A 20,512-nucleotide genomic window follows, 5' to 3' on the forward strand; every position below is an offset into this window, starting at 1 on the left:
AGGAACAAAATGAACTCTTCTTTAACAGGTTTAGCGTGTTATTTATACTTTTACTACTTGGAGGGGCTTGATTTAAACTGGTTTATGATAATGTGCTCAAGATAAATTGGAAAAAAAATAAAGAAGCCTTGGCTCTCAGCTACATGCCCAGAGCACTTCACCTCCAGGTATTAGGGAAAGTATTCTGATTCAGTTAAATCCAATCAAACACATCTTTATTAAATGCTTATTGAGTACAAGCCATTATATCAGGTACCATGCAAAAATGTCATTCCCTCTACCCTTACAACCTGCCTGTATATGTAAATGTAAATGACTGAACTTTAAGCCATCTGAGCTGCCATTAATTCATTGGGTTCTGTGTGCTCTCTTGCAGGTGAACCTTCTCGGTGGTCTTCCTCGCACTGTGATTGCTGTTGCAAAAATGGCAAGGGTGACAAGGAAGGGGAGAGTGGCACCTCGTGCAATGAACTCTCCACCTCTAGCTGTGACAGCCAGTCAGAAGCCAGCTCCCCACAGGAGACTGTCATCTGTGGGCCGGTGACTCGCCAGTCCAACATCCAGACTCTGGACAGGCCCATCAAGAAGGGCCCAGTGCAGCTGATCCAGCAGTCGGAGATGCGTCGGAAAAGCGACTTGCTTCGGACTCTGACCACTGGCTCCAGGGAGTCTAACTCAGGCAAAAAAAAAGCCGTGAAGGAAAAGCTCTCCATTGAGGAAGAGCTAGAAAAATGCATCCAGGATTTTCTGAAGATCAAAATTCCAGATAGGTTCCCAGAAAGGAAACACCCTTGGCAATCTGAACTATTAAGAAAGTACCATCTATAGGAGAAGGCCAGGGGTGGGGGAAAACACACTTTATCATTTCCAAATAGACATCATGCACAAGAATATTCATATTTTAAAAGGAAAAATATTAAGAATGTGTTAGGCCACAACAGTTCATTGATCTTGTACTGCCTAATTTGCCTAGTTCACCTTCTCATGTAAAGTCACAGGGTAATTGATTTTTTTTTCCAGATGTGGAAGCACAATGAAAATGTTATTTGTTTATGATCTCTAGCACACACACTGAAAATGTTACACATGAGATATAGTTACAACAGCAGCTGAGATAACCTAGTGTTCATCTATCTATTCCAAGCCAAGTGTTCCTTGTTTTTCCCCCAGTGGAAAAGGCCACTGAATGGGAAGATGAAGGACAAGGGTTTTGCCTGATGATGTATTTGCATTTTTAAATTTTGCTTTTAACTTTGTTTATGAGAAAAAGGAAGGGACTTTTTGGACTTTTTACCTAAACCTGTAGTATCCGGTTTGTATTGGCTATGTTGTTTGTACATGATTATTTGTGTGCATATGTGTGTGCATAGGTACACACATATAGTCATGCTTCATAGAATTCAAGATTAGGGAATATCTGTGATATCACTTAATCTAAGCCCCTGCCTCCGGACAGGACCCTTCACTCTATAACAATAAATATATCTAATTTGTAAATGCTTTTCAAAGAAGGATAATTCATATCCTTTCCTGGGATACCATTTCAATGGTGAATAAACCTCATCACTGGTTAATTCTTTTTATTTACAAACTAATTCCCACCTCTACCCAGGCTGACATTGTTTTCTATGTTGAGGAGTGGGGGGTGGAGAAGGAGAACTGGTGGCCATTATTTGTGTAAGAGTCTTTCCTACACTTGAAGACCATTATTAAATCACCCCTTAACCTCTTTAATAGAAGAATATAGACCTAATCCTCCCAAACTTCAGACATCTTTGTGGCCTTTATACTGAACTTGCTTCCAGCTCTCCTAATCTCTCTTTAATGGTAGAACCAAGAACAGAGTATGGCACTACCCTCAGGTCTTCACCACTGTTGATTATAATAGAGAAGTTGAAGTTGTGTTCCTATATGATTTATTTTTCCTGAATCCTAGTAATACAATGACGTTTTTTGTTCTTTTTTCCCTCTACTACAATGCTACATTGCTGACTATTAAAATCACTTTGGTGTCTTTTTGGTTACCCTTGAAATGCAAAACTTTGGCTATGCCTACACTGTACAAAGGAAAGCCTTAGGAAGTGCCCTGTTGATGTTATCTATGTAAAGAGCCAAACTCTATAACTGAGATCTGTGAATGCATATTTTGGTTCATTGGGCTACCTATCTGTATGCCATTAACTGGATTGCTGTCAGAGATTAAGATCACTGTGTTCTGCTTAGACACAGTCAAGCTATCCTTGTAATCTTTTTTGCTATGTATGCTCTATTACCTCTGACAAACTTAGGGTTGTGGTGTTGAAGACATTTTGCTCTTTATTTTATGTACGATACATGCATTTCAGTGGGAGTGGGAAAGGATATTTCACTGTCAATCATTAACTTGGACCAAATGAAGAACTTTTAAAAAAATGGAAAAAAAATATATATATATATGTGTGTGTGTCAAAGAAGGAATTTGGTTGTCAGATTGACCAAATACAATGATTAATGTATTGTTTCTGTTTACATATCCATCCCCAATTTTTAAAGTTTTATTTTTAAAGAGGTTCTGCTGCAATTTAGTCACTAGTAAATGAATGTCTTAAGTCCCAAAGACTTGCATTTCACAACAAAGTCATATCCAGTCAAAAATTGCATGTGTTGGCCTCTCTGATTAATGGTTGAAGGTTTTATTTAAAGGCCTTGAGAACTGAGATGTCAACAGAATCATTCATAAATTTGCTACATGTTCTTTTATACTATCTACAGTAGTGGGTGGTCAGTAATTAGCTATAACCTATCTTTATTCAGTCTTTTCAATCATTCTATTCAGAATGACTTCTTTTTTCAATGTCAGTGAACATCAGATTAAGACATAATCATCTAAATAACTGAGGATTCAGGGAAGAATCAGATTTTAATGAATCAAGGAGAACTCAAATGGGAAAGACCATCCTAAGGCCCACTGTGATCAAATTATTCTTAAGGCCTCCCCAACAATGCTGTCAAATAATTCTACACCAAAAATGTGCATTGATTCCTGCTCCCTTTCCAATCATATCCAATTAAATTGTCAAACACACTTTATCAAAGGTGCACTTTGAAGCCTCACACAATTGGCATGGAATGGAAAGTTGGAAGGGCTGGCAACCCCTAATTTCTGCTGCATACTTTTAAACAGAAAATTAAATGTTTTCATGTAACTTTATATAAAATCACACAGTTTCTTTTCATCCTATTTATCTAATCAGTTGGCAATAGCATGTGTCTACTCACATCATCCAGTGATCAGAAGGAAACCACCTGTTAGGAAAAAACACCACACATATACATACACAGAATATAACCTTTATTTCAATTCAATAAACATTTATTAAGGCCCTACTATGGGCAAGGTACTTGTTTAGGTGATTTTGTTTTGTTTTGTTTTGTTTTGTTTTATTTTGTTTTCCCCATCTGTAGACCGTGCCCATACTACAATGTGAATTGTCCAAGGGAGCAAGGCTGTGTTTGCTTTTCAGTTGTGTAAGTACTGGTTTACAGTTGATCATACTTCTGGGTAGGATTGTTCTTTTGATGTGGTAAACAAATTGAGCAATTAAGCAACCTAGAGTAGGGCCATATTGTTAGCTACTTATGGAGAGAGTTGAAGATGATTAGGAAAATGTTCATGAGATATGTTTTTGCAAGGCTCTGTCTATGATCATTGTATTATATATACATATATCCACTTAACTAGTTTTGATATTTTTTAAAAAGTATGTTATGTCCATTTATGGAGAGAGTTTTATGTCAATATAGTCCCTTTGATCCATTTCATTTCTTGAGACCTAAGGTCCTGACAAAGACTATACACTGAGTCAATGAGTAAACCTTTACTGGTGTCATTCTGGATAAATTGATTGTGATGAAAAGAGTGGCAATATGGCCAAAACACTTAGTCAGTCATTGAATCAAAGGATTTAGAGGTGAAAGAGGCCTCAAAAATTAAGTATACCAACCATATAATTTTACAGAAAGTAAAACTGAGACCAGACTGGCTATAATTGACTTATGCAAAGTCACACAAGTAATAACTAGTAGTCTTGAATGTTGAAACAAGGTCCTCTGAATTTAAATCCAATGCCCTTTGTGATATAACATCAACCCTTTCATAATATCCCCAATACACTGAAATTCCAGGGGTGGGGAAAGGACTATTTCCCAGAGGAACCTGGATCTAAATGAGGTATTTATCTCCAAAGATAGGTGAGAGAGAAAGAGAGAGAGGTGGGGGAGGGAGGGGTTAAAATATCCTAATCTATTACTAATGTCTGTCTCCAGCAAAATGAAAGATTGAAAAAGTTTGTTGTGGATTAGTGGGGTGTTTGCACTATCACATTTGTACGTCCCAATATTGCGTTTCTTTGGGTGGCCCTGATGCAAACAGCAGGAAGAATCTTCCAAAAACATGAGACCATTTTATCCTTTTTAAAGCCAAATGTAGACACAGTGTCTTGCCTAAACTGGAGTAAGAGTTAAATCAATTGAAAACATTCATATACTCCTTATTCCTTTTGAAACATATTTTCTAAGTGATGTTTATACAACATTAATCCAACTTGCCAATTCAGTGGTAGAAAACACAAACAAAAATAAATCAAAGCATTTTGACATTTGTCAACAAAATGATCAACAGCTGATTTATTAACTTTCACTTTTCAATTGATTATGTTTTTTTTAAGATGGATGTTAGTTGAGTGTTCCCCTTGCTGATTGTTCTCATATATTTCTGTTCTTTCAGAATCACTTTTGCTTTCCTGATTTTAGAGTTAATGTCTGAGTTTCATCCATCTGTGTCAAAACATCTGGCTCTGTAAGATTATAAATGGGCATACAGGATGATTTATAAAATCACTATTTACCATTTCCCCATCTCAGTAGTAAAATCTCATTTTAATATCTGGAACTCATAATCTGTGATTCACTGAAATGATTCCAGTCTCCCAGCCAGTATCTGGCATAGCTTTATAACATGGGAAAATCTAGAATATTGTCATCCTCTGTCATTGGGTTCCGTAGATCTAGCTAATATCAACTTTCATGGTCTGTCATTGCTAGGAAGCCAAAGGCTCTTTCCACTTTCTGTGAAATATTAGAAAGAATCCTTGGACATTTCAACTTTAAACAACAAATCATAGAGGAAAAATGAGGGGAGAGTTGTTGTTGTCAGTTTTCCTCGTGGTAACTCTATGGTAGATAGATGTTTTTGCCAATTTGCATGCTGGATTATAGATTTAACAGGGGACATTTTTCTCCTTGAATATCTGAGTATTCTTGGCATCTTGAAATCTTGCTAACCCAGAGTTCCAATTTATTTATTTTCTTTTATATTATCAACATGACACAGTTGAGAAAGAGAATCAGACAGAGTGTTCTTTCTACCCAGTTGGAATGGAGTTAGATGTCATTTACATAGGACTATACAATGATTAATATCTACAGAAAAATTAGACCAAATGAAATCTGCTAGAATGGGTTTGATTTATATTGCCTTCATCATCCTAGTTTTAGATGAAATGGTTATTGCTCTCCACCCCTGCTGAAAGAAAAGAGTCTTAAACTTTAATAATCATAGCCTTGTGATGCGACAAGAGAGCTCATTTGTTTGAAATATCTGTTTTCTCATCTTGCCTTGCCAATTGAAATGGGGACTTTTTTTCACTGTGGCCTTCCTAGAAAGCTATGTACAGAGAACAGAGAGTTCAGTACATGTGTCTTTGGATCCTTCTAAGTGATTCAAGGAATCAACTTGGAGTCAAAATATTCTTTAATTCTAAATAAAATGAGCTTCAGAAGAGTATCTCAAATATGCATATATGGTGGGTAGACTTTTCTAGTCTATTTGTCTTGTCATTGCAATTTACTTGTTCTTTAAAGTGAATGCTCTTTCAGACTCCCTTTTTCAATATAAAGGTAGGGGGAATGTTAGTTTAAAACTTCTATACTAGGTCATCAGAAACCTTTCATCTCTGGGTGGATGGGTGAACATCTCTAACTGAGATGGAGCCTAATGATACCCAATTAGAGATAAAGTTATGATTTTTCCCAATGACAATGGTATATTTATTTTTGCTTCCCCAGGCCTTTGCTCAGCCTGGTTCAAAGGAATGTGAATGTCCATTTGACATTTAATTATTGTGTTGTGGGGAATCAAGGTGATTCCATCAAAAAAAAGTAGAACAAAATGAAAAACAACCAAACTGACAATGGAATGGTCTATGATTCAGAAGGCACCAAGCCGTGTTAAATCAATAACCTTCTGGGCCAATGAACTTCTGATGGGCAGCCAGTTAGACCCAAGCAGAAGGACAAGGCTATGAGATGACTGAAAACCTCAAACAATAAAATAAATGCAAGGCTTCAGAAAAAGACCAGTGGAAAAGCCAAAGAATAAATGGATAAACTAAGGAATAAGGAATATGTTTAATATGTTAGTTGACAAAGACTGTATTGAAACACACAAAGTGAAAAGGAGATTGTCAATTATCCAGATATTTACCTGAATGAAGATGGTCAAGGTAAGAGCTTCCTATTATCATCAAGAAATCTTTACTTAAGTCAAATCTATGTCACAGAATAAAGTGGAACATTGGCAATTGAATTCCCTAGGTAGGCTACATTCATGGCCTCAATTCTCTGTCCCTTTACCAAATCTCAGCTTCTGGGCTATGTTATCCTAGCTATTGGCAACTCCTAAAGGTCTGGTTGAGATTTGATTTGTTTATTGGTTAAAGGATTTCCAGATCCCAAGCTATCTGCCTCATTTAATTTAGTAATTCACTCTCATAAAAATGAGAAGGGGAAAAAAATATGACCTGAACTAGTGACTATCAGGATCATCCCAGAGGGGTGATTTTCCTGTTAATCAATCTGACATAAACACTCCTAATGCCAGCCAGAGGATTTAGTAACTCTCCAGTCCTCAGCTACCTCCTCTGTCTTGTCAGTTTAATCTTAGAGCTGACCTTTTGCTAATTTACATGCTTATATGCCTTATAAATCAACAGATTTCCAGGTTCTTTCCTTGTTAGTAGCAGCCCTATCATAAATGAAGTAGGAGTAAATAGAAAGAAAAGTAATTGAAAGCAGTTGTTTCCAGACCTCAGATGAGTGAGTTGGTGTACACCTGGAACTAGATCCATCTTGTGTACTCTTGAAAGGCATCTATTGTAGATATGAGCTAATGTTCACAGTGGGAAAAGCACAAATGAAAGAAATAGCATTCTATTACGAAAGACAATCACTAGGTAGCTAACTAAGAAAGGTCCTATGTCTTAGTTATGGATATAAGCACATCGAAGTGTTGACTGACCTGGGTCCCTGGTGTAAAATGCAGAATGTGTGAAATTCTAATATATGTGTGGAATTATTCAAACACATTGTCAATCTACTTGTGGGCCTAATGGTGAATCAAGTTAACATTATGTGCTTATTTTTTTAATTATAGAAGTTTTTAAAAGTCCCTATTTATTCATTTACTAATTGCTTTTCACTGATTCCAAAAGCAGTAGAAGTTTGGTTGGTTAATCATAACAAGTTGACCTCTGACCAATGCCCATTCTCACAGACTTTAAAAAAATTACTTTTTCACTAACTGTAGTAGCATATACCTGTAACCCCTGGTTACTGGGAAGTCAGGGGCTCATGGATTATTTGAGCTCAGGCTTTCTGAGCTTCAGTGGGCTAAAGTTAAGTGAGTATCTGCATTAAGTCTGAGACTAATATCTTGAGCCCCTGAGACTAAACACCAGACTTCCTAAAGAGGGACAGGCCAATTCAGATTACACATAGAGCAGGTCAAAGTTCACATGCCAATCAGTAGTGAGATTGGGCCCATGAGTGACCACTGTACTTCCAGTCTGGACAATATAGGGTGACTCTCAAAATAAGTAAATAAATTCCTTTTCTATTGTTTGTTCATGTATGTAGGTGTGTCTATGTGTCTGTGTACAGTTGTGAATTGCCACTAACTATCCAAGGCAGAGTTTCTGTACCCCTCATAGGAAAAACTCTGGGTGAAGATGTAGAAGTATTATGCGTGGTAAGGGGTAAAAGAATTGTATTTCATTCAAGCTGTCAACATTCTAACAGGAACACAGAAGTGAAATATTTTTTGACAAGAAATACTTAGGAAGCCCTTTCATTTCACATGACCCTTTCAAAAATATTGCTCAGGCTAAACAAGATTCAGCATCAAGGTGCTTTCAAAAGCTCAATAGAATAAGGAAGAAATGCATAAAACAAAGGGCAGAGAATTGAGATTTCACAGCTGGCTTTCAAATGGAGTTTCTTCAGGTTGAACTTCACTATTACAAAGATGCCACTGTTTTTTGTTTTTTGTTTTTTAAACAATTATTCTCTTCAGTCAACAATGCTTTTGTTTCAAAATGAGGACATTTCAAGGTTACAACAAGCCTGGGCTGTTGAACCTCAACCTCTGTACAACTTTTGTTGATAATAATTCACATTTACTTATCACTTTTATTAAAAAAAAACACAAACTTTTACATAACTTTATTTATCAATATCCTTGTGACATTATTAAATGCTGAACATAGCCCAATTTTCAGTTGGGAAACTGAATGCCTAGAAAGATTTTGTAATTTCTTTGAAGTTTCACGCAGAAGAAAAAATGGAGCAAGGCCTAAAACTATAATTGTTTGCCTCTCAATCCATTCTTTCTTTTCTATGCTACACTGAGTCATATGAAGGCCAGAATAACTCCCAAGAGCTTTACTTATTGACTTTGAACCCTACCTCTATTTATTTGTTTTACAAGTTATCTAATCTGTTCAAAACTTGGTTACTTAGATCCAAGCTCAAGATTCTTTACTGTATTAATGGACTTTTAAGCTAAATATCTTCCTTCTTATATCTCCCTATCAAATGAAAAAGCGGGGTGCAGCTGAAAGAACAAATTGACTGGCTTCACTTCTTCCTCTTTTCTTCCCTCCCTTGATTCTTTTCTTCCTTCCTTCAAAACAAGTCATAAATACTCATTACTGTCTTCACTTTGTATTTCAACATTGTTTTTCTGCTGTAAAATACAGGTATAGCCTCAAAAGAAATACAATTTTTAAAATATAGGCATATCCTACATAAACACTGCCTTGAAAGATGTCTACTCACAATAATACCTAATAACTAAAACTCATGATAACCTTGTAAAATCCTGCTGTAACATTATTCAGCAAGCATTTGAGTCCCATTAGCATCAGTCTATTGTTGCCTCAACACTGCTTATTATGTATGCTTAAACAGTGTTCTTAGGGAATTAAATGTCCCCTTCCCCCACCACATTGCTTCACCAAACTTTATGTATTTTGAGGAACCAAGTAATGATTTCAGTGATTCCTATATATATGTTTCTTTTAAAAATAGTATTGAATCTGCATTGTGATGTTCACAAGTCAACCCAATAAGATTATTAACATCTTCTATATGCAAGGCACTGTTTTGGGTGTTGTGAATACCAAGAAAGAAAAGAAAATGACTTTGCCTTTATGGCGCTTATGTTGGGGTTGGTGCAGGGTAGGGTACATGTGAACAGATAAATAGATTATGATAATTTGAGGAGAGAAAAAGCAGTAACCATCAAGATGATTAGGGAAAAAAATCTCCTTTTAAAAGACAGCACACAAAGCAAACACGTGGTTTGAAGCTGATTGGAATCTTGAGTTTGGGGGTCACATGTTTTCCCCCACCAATGCATACCTTTGGTCTTATAATATTTATGAGTATAAACCTAAAAGGAAATGTGATTAAAGAAGAACCCAAAATGTTATAACACCTAAGGCAAAGAGCTACTTGAGTCTACTTTATAGTACTATAAGGATGGTGGTGACTAAAGACCCAAGTTAATTGGGACAATATTTAATTGTGAAAGTGAACTCAGAACTTTGTTCAAAGATATGCATTGGTTACTGTATTATGCCTGATGCTACCCCAACCAGTCATTGGGTGAATTAAGTCTTTTCATTGTCAATTTATCTTTATTTCCCATGGCTGTCTTAATACCTTGGGTGATTTATGTGGACATAGAAACTCATGTACTGAGCATCTTTATGATTATAGCAGACTGAAAACCTAGGGTAGTAGATAGAAGATCTGCATTAGAGTTGGGAAGACCTTAGTTCAAGTTCTAAGTCTAATACATACTAGTCATGAAACCCTACTAAGTCATTAACCCCTTAGTAACCCAGGCAACTGTCTAATATTGAAAATAATAGATAAGTTCTAAAAGGAATTTTCACACTGGGAAAGCCTTACTCTAATGATTAAATCACAGATCCATATTTCCTATTCCTCTCCTCTATTCAAGAATAATTATTTTAAAGAAACTAATATATTTTAAAGAAACTAATAACTGTAAATAAATATATACTATATGTGTATATATGTATGTGCATATATACATATACATATAGAAGCACAAGGGCACCTTATAATAACAACTCAGAAACACTTTATTTGACCCCTAAGACTATCCCTATCTACAAAATACCAAAAGAGCTGGCTAAAGCAGCTAGGAATTCAGTTAATTTCCAAAAATATCTGGCTGTTTTGACAAAACAACCAGTTTATTTTTACTTTTCAACCAGTTATCTTGGCTTGATTGTGATACATATGGTTTCACCAGTGCACTTTGCTTGACATACCATTGGAGTGTGAGAAGCTCAATTTCTAAGGAAACCCTATGCAAATGAAGTGTCCTCTTTCAAGTATTCCTTGAGGTGAATTTAAATACAAGCCCACACAGAGAACCTCAGACAAGCACAAAGTTCAGCTGACTGCCTTTGCATGGGCTTGTACATTCTGTGTTATTGTCAGGTTGCACCATGAACCAGAAAAAATAATAATAATCTTGCAAATGGGTATATCCATTTTCAAGCCCTCTTCCCCTCCCCCAACACCTCTGGAAAAAACATAATTTGATCTTAGAAGTATAGGATAACTGACTTTTGTAACCATAAAATGCTGTGATCAAAGTGAATAACATTTTGGGGGGAAAAGTTTTCAATATTTCAAAAAGTTGGCACAGAATATAAACTTTTCAATTCCCCTTAATTGTCCCATTACCCATTTTCTTTATACATCTTTTCCCCCACAATGGGAAAAAATAGATGCAGGTAGGTTCTTCTTACAGGAAAATTTAGCCAAGGAAAATTAAAAATAAATAAATAAACAAGATAGAAAAAAGAGTGTTGTTATCCTGTCCCCAGAAAATCATCCTTCATCACTTCACGGGAATGGCTGTATTTTTTGATGCAATTTAGTTTAAGTCCTTATAGAATCAGGGCAGATGAATGGCAAGAGCCTTCATCACATTATTTATTAACTAAAAGGATAAATTTACCATGTCTCCTAAAAAATAACGTGAAGGTGACTCATTTCCAAAGAGCCCATTTTAAGGCCTGTGCCTTTAAGTGGAGCCTATTTTAAATAAGTCACCTGGCATTACTCTGATGCTGTTGATTGGCCTCCATCTTGTTTTTTTTATAATAATTTGTTTTTCAAAGGCCACAAATCTCAATACTTGATGACATAATTCAAAAGTCAGAAAAAAACCCAAATGAGTTCTAGAAAGTTTGAGTTTTTATTCTTGGCTAAATGGCTGTCCCTCTACTATACCATAATCAACAAAACAGTTGCATTACTTTTTATTTTTTAATTTTACCATAACAAAGAAGACCTAGGTTTTCTTTGATGTTGTTAAAAAAAAATAGCACTGTTACTTCCAATTGACTCCCCCTTGCCTCTCATCCCAAACAGAACCTTCTGTTGTAACAAATACAATTAAGCAAAAGAGAACAATACATTTTCTGTGTCTGACAACATATATGCCTCATTCATCACCATTAGTCCACCACCTCTAAGCTGAGAGGAGAGACATTCTTTCACCAGTCATTGTAGTTTGCTTAATAAACTTGAACATATATACTTATATATGTGTATATATATATACATACTCTATATATACACACATGCATACATATATGCAACATAGATCAACTCACGTTCAAATATAATACATACATATAATAAATCCTAATCTATTTTTAAAGACAAAGACCATATTGATTAAATAATCTGGAGATGCCGCAATGTAATTTGCCCAAGATTAATGAACTTCTTGTCTATCTGTCACTGATTCTTGGACTGTTGTGGTATTTTCATCATGGGCCCAAGATTCTGAATTTCATTGATAATTTCACTGAGTGGTGATCTCTAGGGAGGCCTTGCTCATGTTACTTTCTCTGACCTCATTCAAGCACTGAATGGCTTAGCCAAGGCTGGGTCAATTTGTTGCACATTGATGTATACCAAGTGACACCCACTGAATTACCTCTTCTCCCTTCCCAATGTTACTCACTTGTACATAAGTGTAATGTCAAATTGTTTACAGGTTCTCTTGTGTGTAATTGTGGATGCATTTCTAATGCAAACTGTCAAAGGAATCAGTTTTCTTAGAAGGCATTAAAATTGAATGTGCTTATTACAGTATAGACATCACCAATTATGAACTCACTCAAATGCATGTCTTCATGTTGTCAGTCCTCAGAAGTGGAGCGGTTATTTGGCAATTGTCTTCAGTCTGTGAATAACAAATATACACAACTGCTGTGACTCTAATTACTCAGTAACTGTTTTTACTGTGGTATGTAACACTGTAGCTTTTAGCCTGCTGTATTTCCTTCCTACCTATTTGTTCCTGAGAGAAAAGTGATTAAAAAATAATAATAATGCCCTTTATCCCAATGGAATTGCACACAGGATGGGTGATCATTGGTCCAACTAGAAAGCAGCCTGCCTTTTACTGAACCAATGGGTCTAGGTGGTATATAAATATATACATAACTATGTATATAATATCTACAATTTCAGTTATTACCATTCCATCCTACCCTCACTTCCAGTGGAAAAAAAATCTACTATTTTGTTTAGAATCGCTGATAGATCGTGCAGAGACTCATTTGCTATTATTAACAACTTCCATATCCTGTTTAGTTATTATAGTATGGTAAATGATACAGATATGGTATCAGTATTGTGAAATTGTGTGATTGAAACTACAAAATGCATTTGTGGATATATTCTAAAGGACAGACCAGAAACTGTCTCTTCTAATTGAAATATATTACAGAATATCTTGTGAATATAATTACAGAAATTGGTAACTATTTTTGTGTCCTTCCATATACAATTCCATTTCATATACATTGTAATTTACCACTAATCATAATAAATCATTTGGTAACATTCAGTTGTCATATATATAAATATATGTACAAACTTACATTTCCAACATACATATCAGGCTTATGCTTCAACATTATATAATGCTACTCAAGAATTTTAGATCAATGGTAAATATCATTGAAATTTATTTATTTCTGTTTTAGAAACTAGCTGGATGGGCATAAAGAAACGAAACTTACTCAAGAGAGTTGGTATGATAGGTAGGCAAGGGTTCGGGGGAATCCTAAGGATATCTCACATAGAAAATGTTTTTATATATACATACATGCTTACATATACACATATATGATCAATTATATAAACAGTATTAGTTTATGAAATTTTGTGGTTGAAACTAATATAATGTGTGTATATATGTATAGAAGTATATGTGTAGGGCAGCTAGGTGACGCAGTGGATAGAGCACCGGCCCTGGAGTCAGGAGGACCTGAGTTCAAATTTGGTCTCAGACACTTAACACTTACAAGTTGTGTGACCCTAGGCAAGTCACTTAACCCCAATTGCCTCACCAAAAAAATAAAACTAAAAAAAAAATTAAAAAAAGAAGTATATGTGTATATATATGTATATGTATATATATATATATGTTTGTACATGTGCATATATATATATATATATATATATATATAACACACATATTATAGGGGGCATCCCTATGAAACCTTTCACTACACACCAATGTAGATTGACTACTCATCTGCAACTTACTATATAGTCATAGAAATCTGCCTAAGGTGTGGAGATGTTAAGTGACTTGTCCATCCACACAGACTTCAGAATGCCATGTAATAAAAGAGGGGAGAAATTATGCAAAGAATAAAAGACTCCAGCAAAGGGGACTGATGATAGGAATACAATAGTTTTGAGAAACTTTCCCAAGTAAACAATATCTATAACAAGCTCAAAGTAAAAGAACTAATGTGTTAATGTGAAGGATAAAACGTAAAAGAACATATGAGACATCCAACATAGACTCTTACTAGACTCACTGGTCAAAGCTACATTTGAATATGGCGTCTTCTTTTCAACCCAGTAACGAAGTTATCGAATAGATACCGTGTTTTTGCCAGAAGACTGGGGAAGGATCTGTAACCATTTCTAGAAAACAGGATAAAGGAAACTCAGCTAAAGCTGTATAAGATTTGGGACAGAAGAAAAGAAAAGCTGTCCTTCCTCATTAATCTGAGACACAGTAATATCACAATAAGAAAAAAAAATGTGGCCTTCCCCCTTTGAGAATTTAAAGATAAGCTACATACTGGTCTAGGTATGATATTATGTCATTCTATCTCTTGACAGTAGGATTGTTTGAATGACCTTGTAATCTCAAGGATTTTGCAGGAGTAGAAGATGCATTTCACTGTAACTAAAGAACAATAATTTCAGTTTTTCTCCATTGTTATTGGAGGAAAAAGATAATAAAATTAAGAGAAACAGAAAAACTTGCATACATCAAAGATAAAGAAGTCTGATCAAAGCTAATTCTCCATGAGCGTTTTTCAGACCTTCCACAACTCTTCTAAGAAACCAAGCATCATGAATACACAATCTAGAGACACTATGATATCACTAAAAAGAAAAAAGAAATGGCATCAAGTTACTTTCATTTTTTATGTGCTAGGAGCCAAAGAGATAACAAATGTGGAGAGAAAATTGCTTGAAAGGGCATTAAACAGCATATGAGTCTACAACATAAACTACTGAAACTGCTTTTGTGAAGTTGGATTCAATTATTATTGATTCTTGACCAAATGGCTGCCATGCTTGGGGAATGCACAGTCAGCAACATATGGGAATTTCTCCAGCTGAGCTTGTGATGAGATACAGCTGGGACTTCCCCTCACCAGCATGGCATTATGTTTGCAGAAACTCACATAGCAGCTTTCTCAAATTTGACTGATTTATTCAGATAAGAGTGTGGACAAAGCAAAGATGGCTTTTGGAAACAGTACTGTCTAGGAGGGTCAAGATATACAGAAATATAGCCCCTTTGATGAGTTTCCTGCCCTCTATATTTCAACAGTACAAACACATTCTCAAAGTCTACAATTCATCCTTTGAAGATGTATCCAGTGGTGACTATGACTGAAGCTGGTCAAGAAAGTATTAAAGTATTTATCCCATCAGGTGGCAAAGAATAGCCTTCGGATTTGCAGAAACTTCAGGTTGAAAGAAGTCGACCTAATCTCACAGTGCTTTTGGATGGAAAAATCAACACTCATTCATTATGAGGCACAGAAAAAAGACTGATACCCCCCCATACACATACATGCATAGAAGTTCATGGTGCTCTATTGGCACTGCATGGGATCCCTTGCTTGTTCTCACCAATCCATATTATGAAAGCAACAAAGGAGAATAATCTTGGGGATTTAAATCAGTTCTTGGCTTGTTTTTCTTTTGTTCCAGGCATATAGAAATCCTCCATTTTGTCTTCATAGCAGACAAGAAAACAAAACACCAAATACAAACTTAAGAGATGGGGGGGGGGAGGATTGACATACCTTGGATTGTTGTTCCTATGTGTTTAGGCACAAAGATGCAACCCAAAGCTGATGTGAGGCAATTAAATATGACATATCCATGAAGGAAAAACACAAAGCTCATAGAAGCTCATTTATCTTTCTTGAGTCTCCCCAGAGTATGAATAAAGCTTTTCTTTGCTCTGCCTCTTCTCTTCCTTCCTTTTCTTGTTTCCTTCCTTAATTTTAATTTTCCTAACTTCCCCCTCTCTATGTCTCTGTCTCTCCCTGCTCTCTTTCTATCTTTCTCTCCTTCTCCCTCTCTCCCCCTCCCTCCCAACTTTCCATGTCAGTTTCTGTTTCTGTCTTTGTCTCCATCTCTCCATCTCTCCTCCTCTCCCCTCCCCCCGCTCCTCTCCTCTCCTCTTTATTTCCTCTCCTCTCCTCTCTCCTCTCCTTTCTCTTTCTTGTCCCCCTCTGTCTCTGTCTCTCTTGTCTCTGTTTCTCTCTCTGTCTCTCTCCCCCTCCTGCTCATCCTTCCTTCTCTGTTTCTCTCTTTTTCTTCCCCTACCCTAAGATAATACAGTTTTCCTCTCTGAATAATCTGAAGGATCTATTCTCATTGATATAGGCACTGTGCTCTTCCAGTGCAAACTAAAATCCATACATCTCAAAGTAATCACTATAACAGAAAACCAAGTAGCCAATGCCAGGGCCCACAAGTCATCTCAGTTATGCATTTTTTCCATCCATGATGTAAGGAGGTTAGGTTGCTGATTTCTATAGTAACTTTTAGCTCTAACACTCAATAAACCTTCTTTCCAACTCATCCCATTTAACTGTCTTAGGTTTTAAGGTAATTCTGATAAACATCCCATTTGAGACTGGGGCGGGGGGGGGGGGTGATGCCATTTTTAATGAGAGCATTCTTTATAGAAGGGAGACTCAGATCCAAAGAATGATGGTATGAATCTAAATGGCACAACAATCACTGATTACTCACTATAGATAACATATAAATCTTCCTCTTTTCCATTTCCATGGGCTTTAGAGAGGGAGAAGAGGGGTAGGTCCTAAAAACAATTCACACATCTCATCATTTTTCTACATCTGCCCAGTTTTATGGACTCCTTTCTTTCACACAGCAACCATCTTTGCCTCAATAATCCCAGCCTGGATTTTAATTTTAGTCTTGACATGAATGTATAAAACTTTACTAGAGTTATGGAAGACTTCTAGAATAAGGGTGGGTAGCATTTGTGTACTATGCAAGTACATGTGTGTCTACATTTCCATGTGTGTGCATGTGTGTATTATATGTGTGTCCACATACTTTGAAATAATTATAGTTAAGGCCAAAAAGCATATTTGCCAATAGCTGACTCTTTCCCTACACCCTGGGATAGAGCGCCCCTTTGACCTTAGAAATGAAAAGCTTTCAGTAATCATTTTTATGCCTAGATGGAGGTTACAGTTTAATGCCCTCCTGTTCTCTCAACCACCTAACATTAATAAATGCTTGAGTGTTTGAGCAGAGAAGGAAATAAGTTAAGCACAGTCAGATCTGTTCGTGGTCACTGTATGAGTTTTGTTCTGCTGGAATAAATGAATAATATGATAATTATTTCCATCTAATCTTAAGGAGATAATAACAAAACAAAGGTTCTTTAAATATACCAGAATTCAGGCTCATGGTGGGATAGAGCTGATTTGAGAAATCGTGCAGGGCCTTCTTGGTTTGCAGTAGATCCTACAACTCCTCAGAAGTTTAATGGCTCAAAACAAAGTTGGAAAAGACAAGGCTTATAAAGGATTCTAAAAGATAGGGGGGTGGTAATAGCATCTCACCACTTATGATAAGTTTTTTTTTTTTTTAACTTCAAGACAGTTTGTCCATTCATTCAATATTTCCTTATTTATATTTATTAAATCTTGAAGAAGTGAGAAAATATGAAGAAAGGAGAAGGATAAGATAAGAGAGTGATGGGGAGGGGAGAAAGACAGAGACAGAGACTGAAATAAAGATTGATAATGACAGGAAGAGAAAGACAGAAAGAGAACAATGTATCATGAAATGAGAAATAAACCCTTTTTCCTCTTCTGGTTTAGTGATACCCATGAAATATAGATCATATCCATTCAATACAAAGACATAGACACTACCAAAGCATAAAAGAACTCTAACAAATCTTTTCCAGGTTATGCACAAGATACATTCCATGAATTTCTTTTATGTGTTCAATCAATCCCAGTGGTAACACTGGACATAATCAATAAAGTTGTTCAGTTCTGGGGAGTCTTTGTGTGTCATACAATGTGAAACACATGCATAACATTTTTATGACAAAGTACAAAAAAGAGAATCCCTCCTTCCCTCTCTCCAACCCCGGAAGAGCTGATAAAATTCTAATGCTTTTGTAATATTATAATAGCTTTAATACATCATACCTAATGAATTTTCTCTGTTTCCTTTCCCTTGCCCTTCCTATATTGTTATTGCTTCTCAGCTTCATTAGGTGTCCCTATGAAAACTCAGATGAGACATAGCCATAAGATAACACAAAAATAATTAGGAAAAAAGTGGGAGCTAGATTCAAAGGAAAGGAGCTCAGGGGATTGAAGAAGAATTTCTAGGAAGAAAAATAGCTGGAAGCAGGGTTGAGTGGCAATGGTCTGATTGGGCCTGGGGAAGGTGGGATAGCCATCTTTAGGTAAATAGTGTTATGAGATTGTAGTAAGGGGAATAAATGAACATTGGGAACCATGCCAGTGGATGTGAGGGGATAAATAGGAACTGGTGGTGCTGAGTTGTGTGTATGAAATAAAACAATATTTTAGTTAGTATTTATTTAGCACTACAAGTTTTACAAAGTAATTATAAAAATAATATATTATATGTATATATATATACACATGTATGTATATAAGCACACGTGTGTATTTATGTATAAATTATTGTAGGTATGACTCCTCCAGCTCCCTCTTAATTCAGGTTCAATATTGAGACAAAATGATGCAATTGTGAGTCATTGAACAAAGGAGGTTTACACCACACAGCAAGGATAGATAGCAAGGATACAATGGCACTTAGCTGCTCTGGATGGAGAGGAGAGGGGCTCACATCCATATGTAAATGCTTCTGATCAGTACATCATTAGGTATGGTGACTCCTATGGTCTTTGGTACTCACCAAGTTTGAAAGACACAGACTACAGGAGGCTGGAACCTTTTTGTGCCCCCAGGTTAGGAAGCTGTTTCAGAGAAGTTAAGATCAATAAGATTGCATGGGGGAAGAGACAGAGACAGAGAAGGGGAAGAAGTCTCATTTGATCCTAAAAACAATCCAGTGAGGCAGGTTTGCCATATCGCAGATGAAGAAATTGAAGTTGAAAGAGCTAAAATGGTTTGCCTAGGGTTGCACAGCTCTTAACTTTCTGAATTAGGATTTGAATTCTGGTCTTTCTGACCAGAGCACTTTATCCACTGTGCAACCTAACTTCCCACCATTAAAGTAGGATTTGTTTTAAAAACTGGAATTTTTATTTGATGTAAATCTTAAATAGAGAAGTCTTATATAACAACCTTCTAGACTATTTCCCAAACTCCTACTCTCATTAGCAAGACAGTTCCCCAGAGGGCAGCTGACTACTCTTCTTTTCAGTGTTATAAGGATAATCGTGAGGGCCTGTGGGAATTTTTTTTCCTGCTATCATCCCCAAGTCACTAACTAGTATGTTCTTCATTGATTATCAATTAGCTAGCCATAGTGAATTAGCTTTTAAAAAGTGACATTTACTAAGGTGGTATAATAACAGCTACTGATACAAAATCAATCCTCCCTCTCCTCCCAAAAAAAGTCTAGGACATATTCTCCCAGAAGTACATACATATTTTTAAGGGAAAGTGGGCTTAAGCTTATAGAGCAAAAATCACAAAGGGAAATTCACAGTTCCTGGTTAATATGAGTCCCTTTCTCCTTTCATGGGGTCTTCATAAAGTTACCCTTCAGTGTAATTTTTTCTGGGCTCAAAATATCTGTGCCTTTGTAAGGTCATAAGACTTCCAATCCAGTCAAGCCAAGTCTGCTAGAACTTACTGAATATGTACCACATGTTCCAGGAACATATAAGGCAGCTAGGTAACTCAGTGAATAGAGTACTTGACCTGAACTCAAGAAGACCTGAGTTCAAATTCAGCCTCAGACACTAGCTATATGACCCTGGGCAATTCACTTTACCTCTAATTGTCTTAATCTACTGGAAAAGGAAATGGCAAGCCACACCAGTATCTTTGCCAAGAAAACCCCTTGGGCAGTGTGGCCCACAGGATCATGAAGAATTAGACATGACTGAAAAACAAATATGTGCCAGAAACAGCACTGTGTTTTCCTTGGTATGTCTAATTTGTCTTTTTCTTTCAGCTCCTAATGTAGAAACTGTCATCAGCCACTGCTGCTTCAAAGATTTTTCATCAACACCAATTGGAAGTCCCAAATCTTCCAACTTATTGGTTTACAAAATCATCCTCTAGACAAGGGGCTGGGAAAGAGGTCATTTAAAATTTGCTCTGGGCTCACATTCAGCTCTTGCTGCCCCTTGTACTGGTGCAAGAGTCTGCTACCTCAAGGAATTTTTGAAGCTTTACTTTTCCTGCCCAGTCTGTCTATCTTACACATTGACTCAGAGGTGTGTCTATCCTTTTCAACCTATTGTAAAGGGCTAAAATTCTAGCTAGTCTGTCTAAAATATCTAATGAGTGGTCGCCAA

The 20,512-nt window shown here is 36.3% G+C and overlaps 1 protein-coding gene across 2 annotated transcripts in view; it reads left to right on the forward strand.

Annotated features, from left to right (window-relative positions):
* Positions 1–13,700, forward strand: part of KCTD16 (potassium channel tetramerization domain containing 16) — a 356,765-nt gene extending 343,065 nt beyond the window's left edge. For both annotated transcript variants that reach the window (XM_043984501.1, XM_043984502.1), the window contains exon 3: positions 377–13,700. In XM_043984501.1, coding sequence (XP_043840436.1) covers positions 377–828 — 452 coding nt within the window. In that variant the 3' untranslated portion in view covers positions 829–13,700. The remainder of the gene's footprint in view (positions 1–376) is intronic.
* Positions 13,701–20,512: the final 6,812 nt, after the last annotated feature.

Source organism: Dromiciops gliroides, chromosome 2 (genome assembly GCF_019393635.1).
Source record: "Dromiciops gliroides isolate mDroGli1 chromosome 2, mDroGli1.pri, whole genome shotgun sequence".
NCBI classification, from domain to species: Eukaryota; Metazoa; Chordata; class Mammalia; order Microbiotheria; family Microbiotheriidae; genus Dromiciops; species Dromiciops gliroides.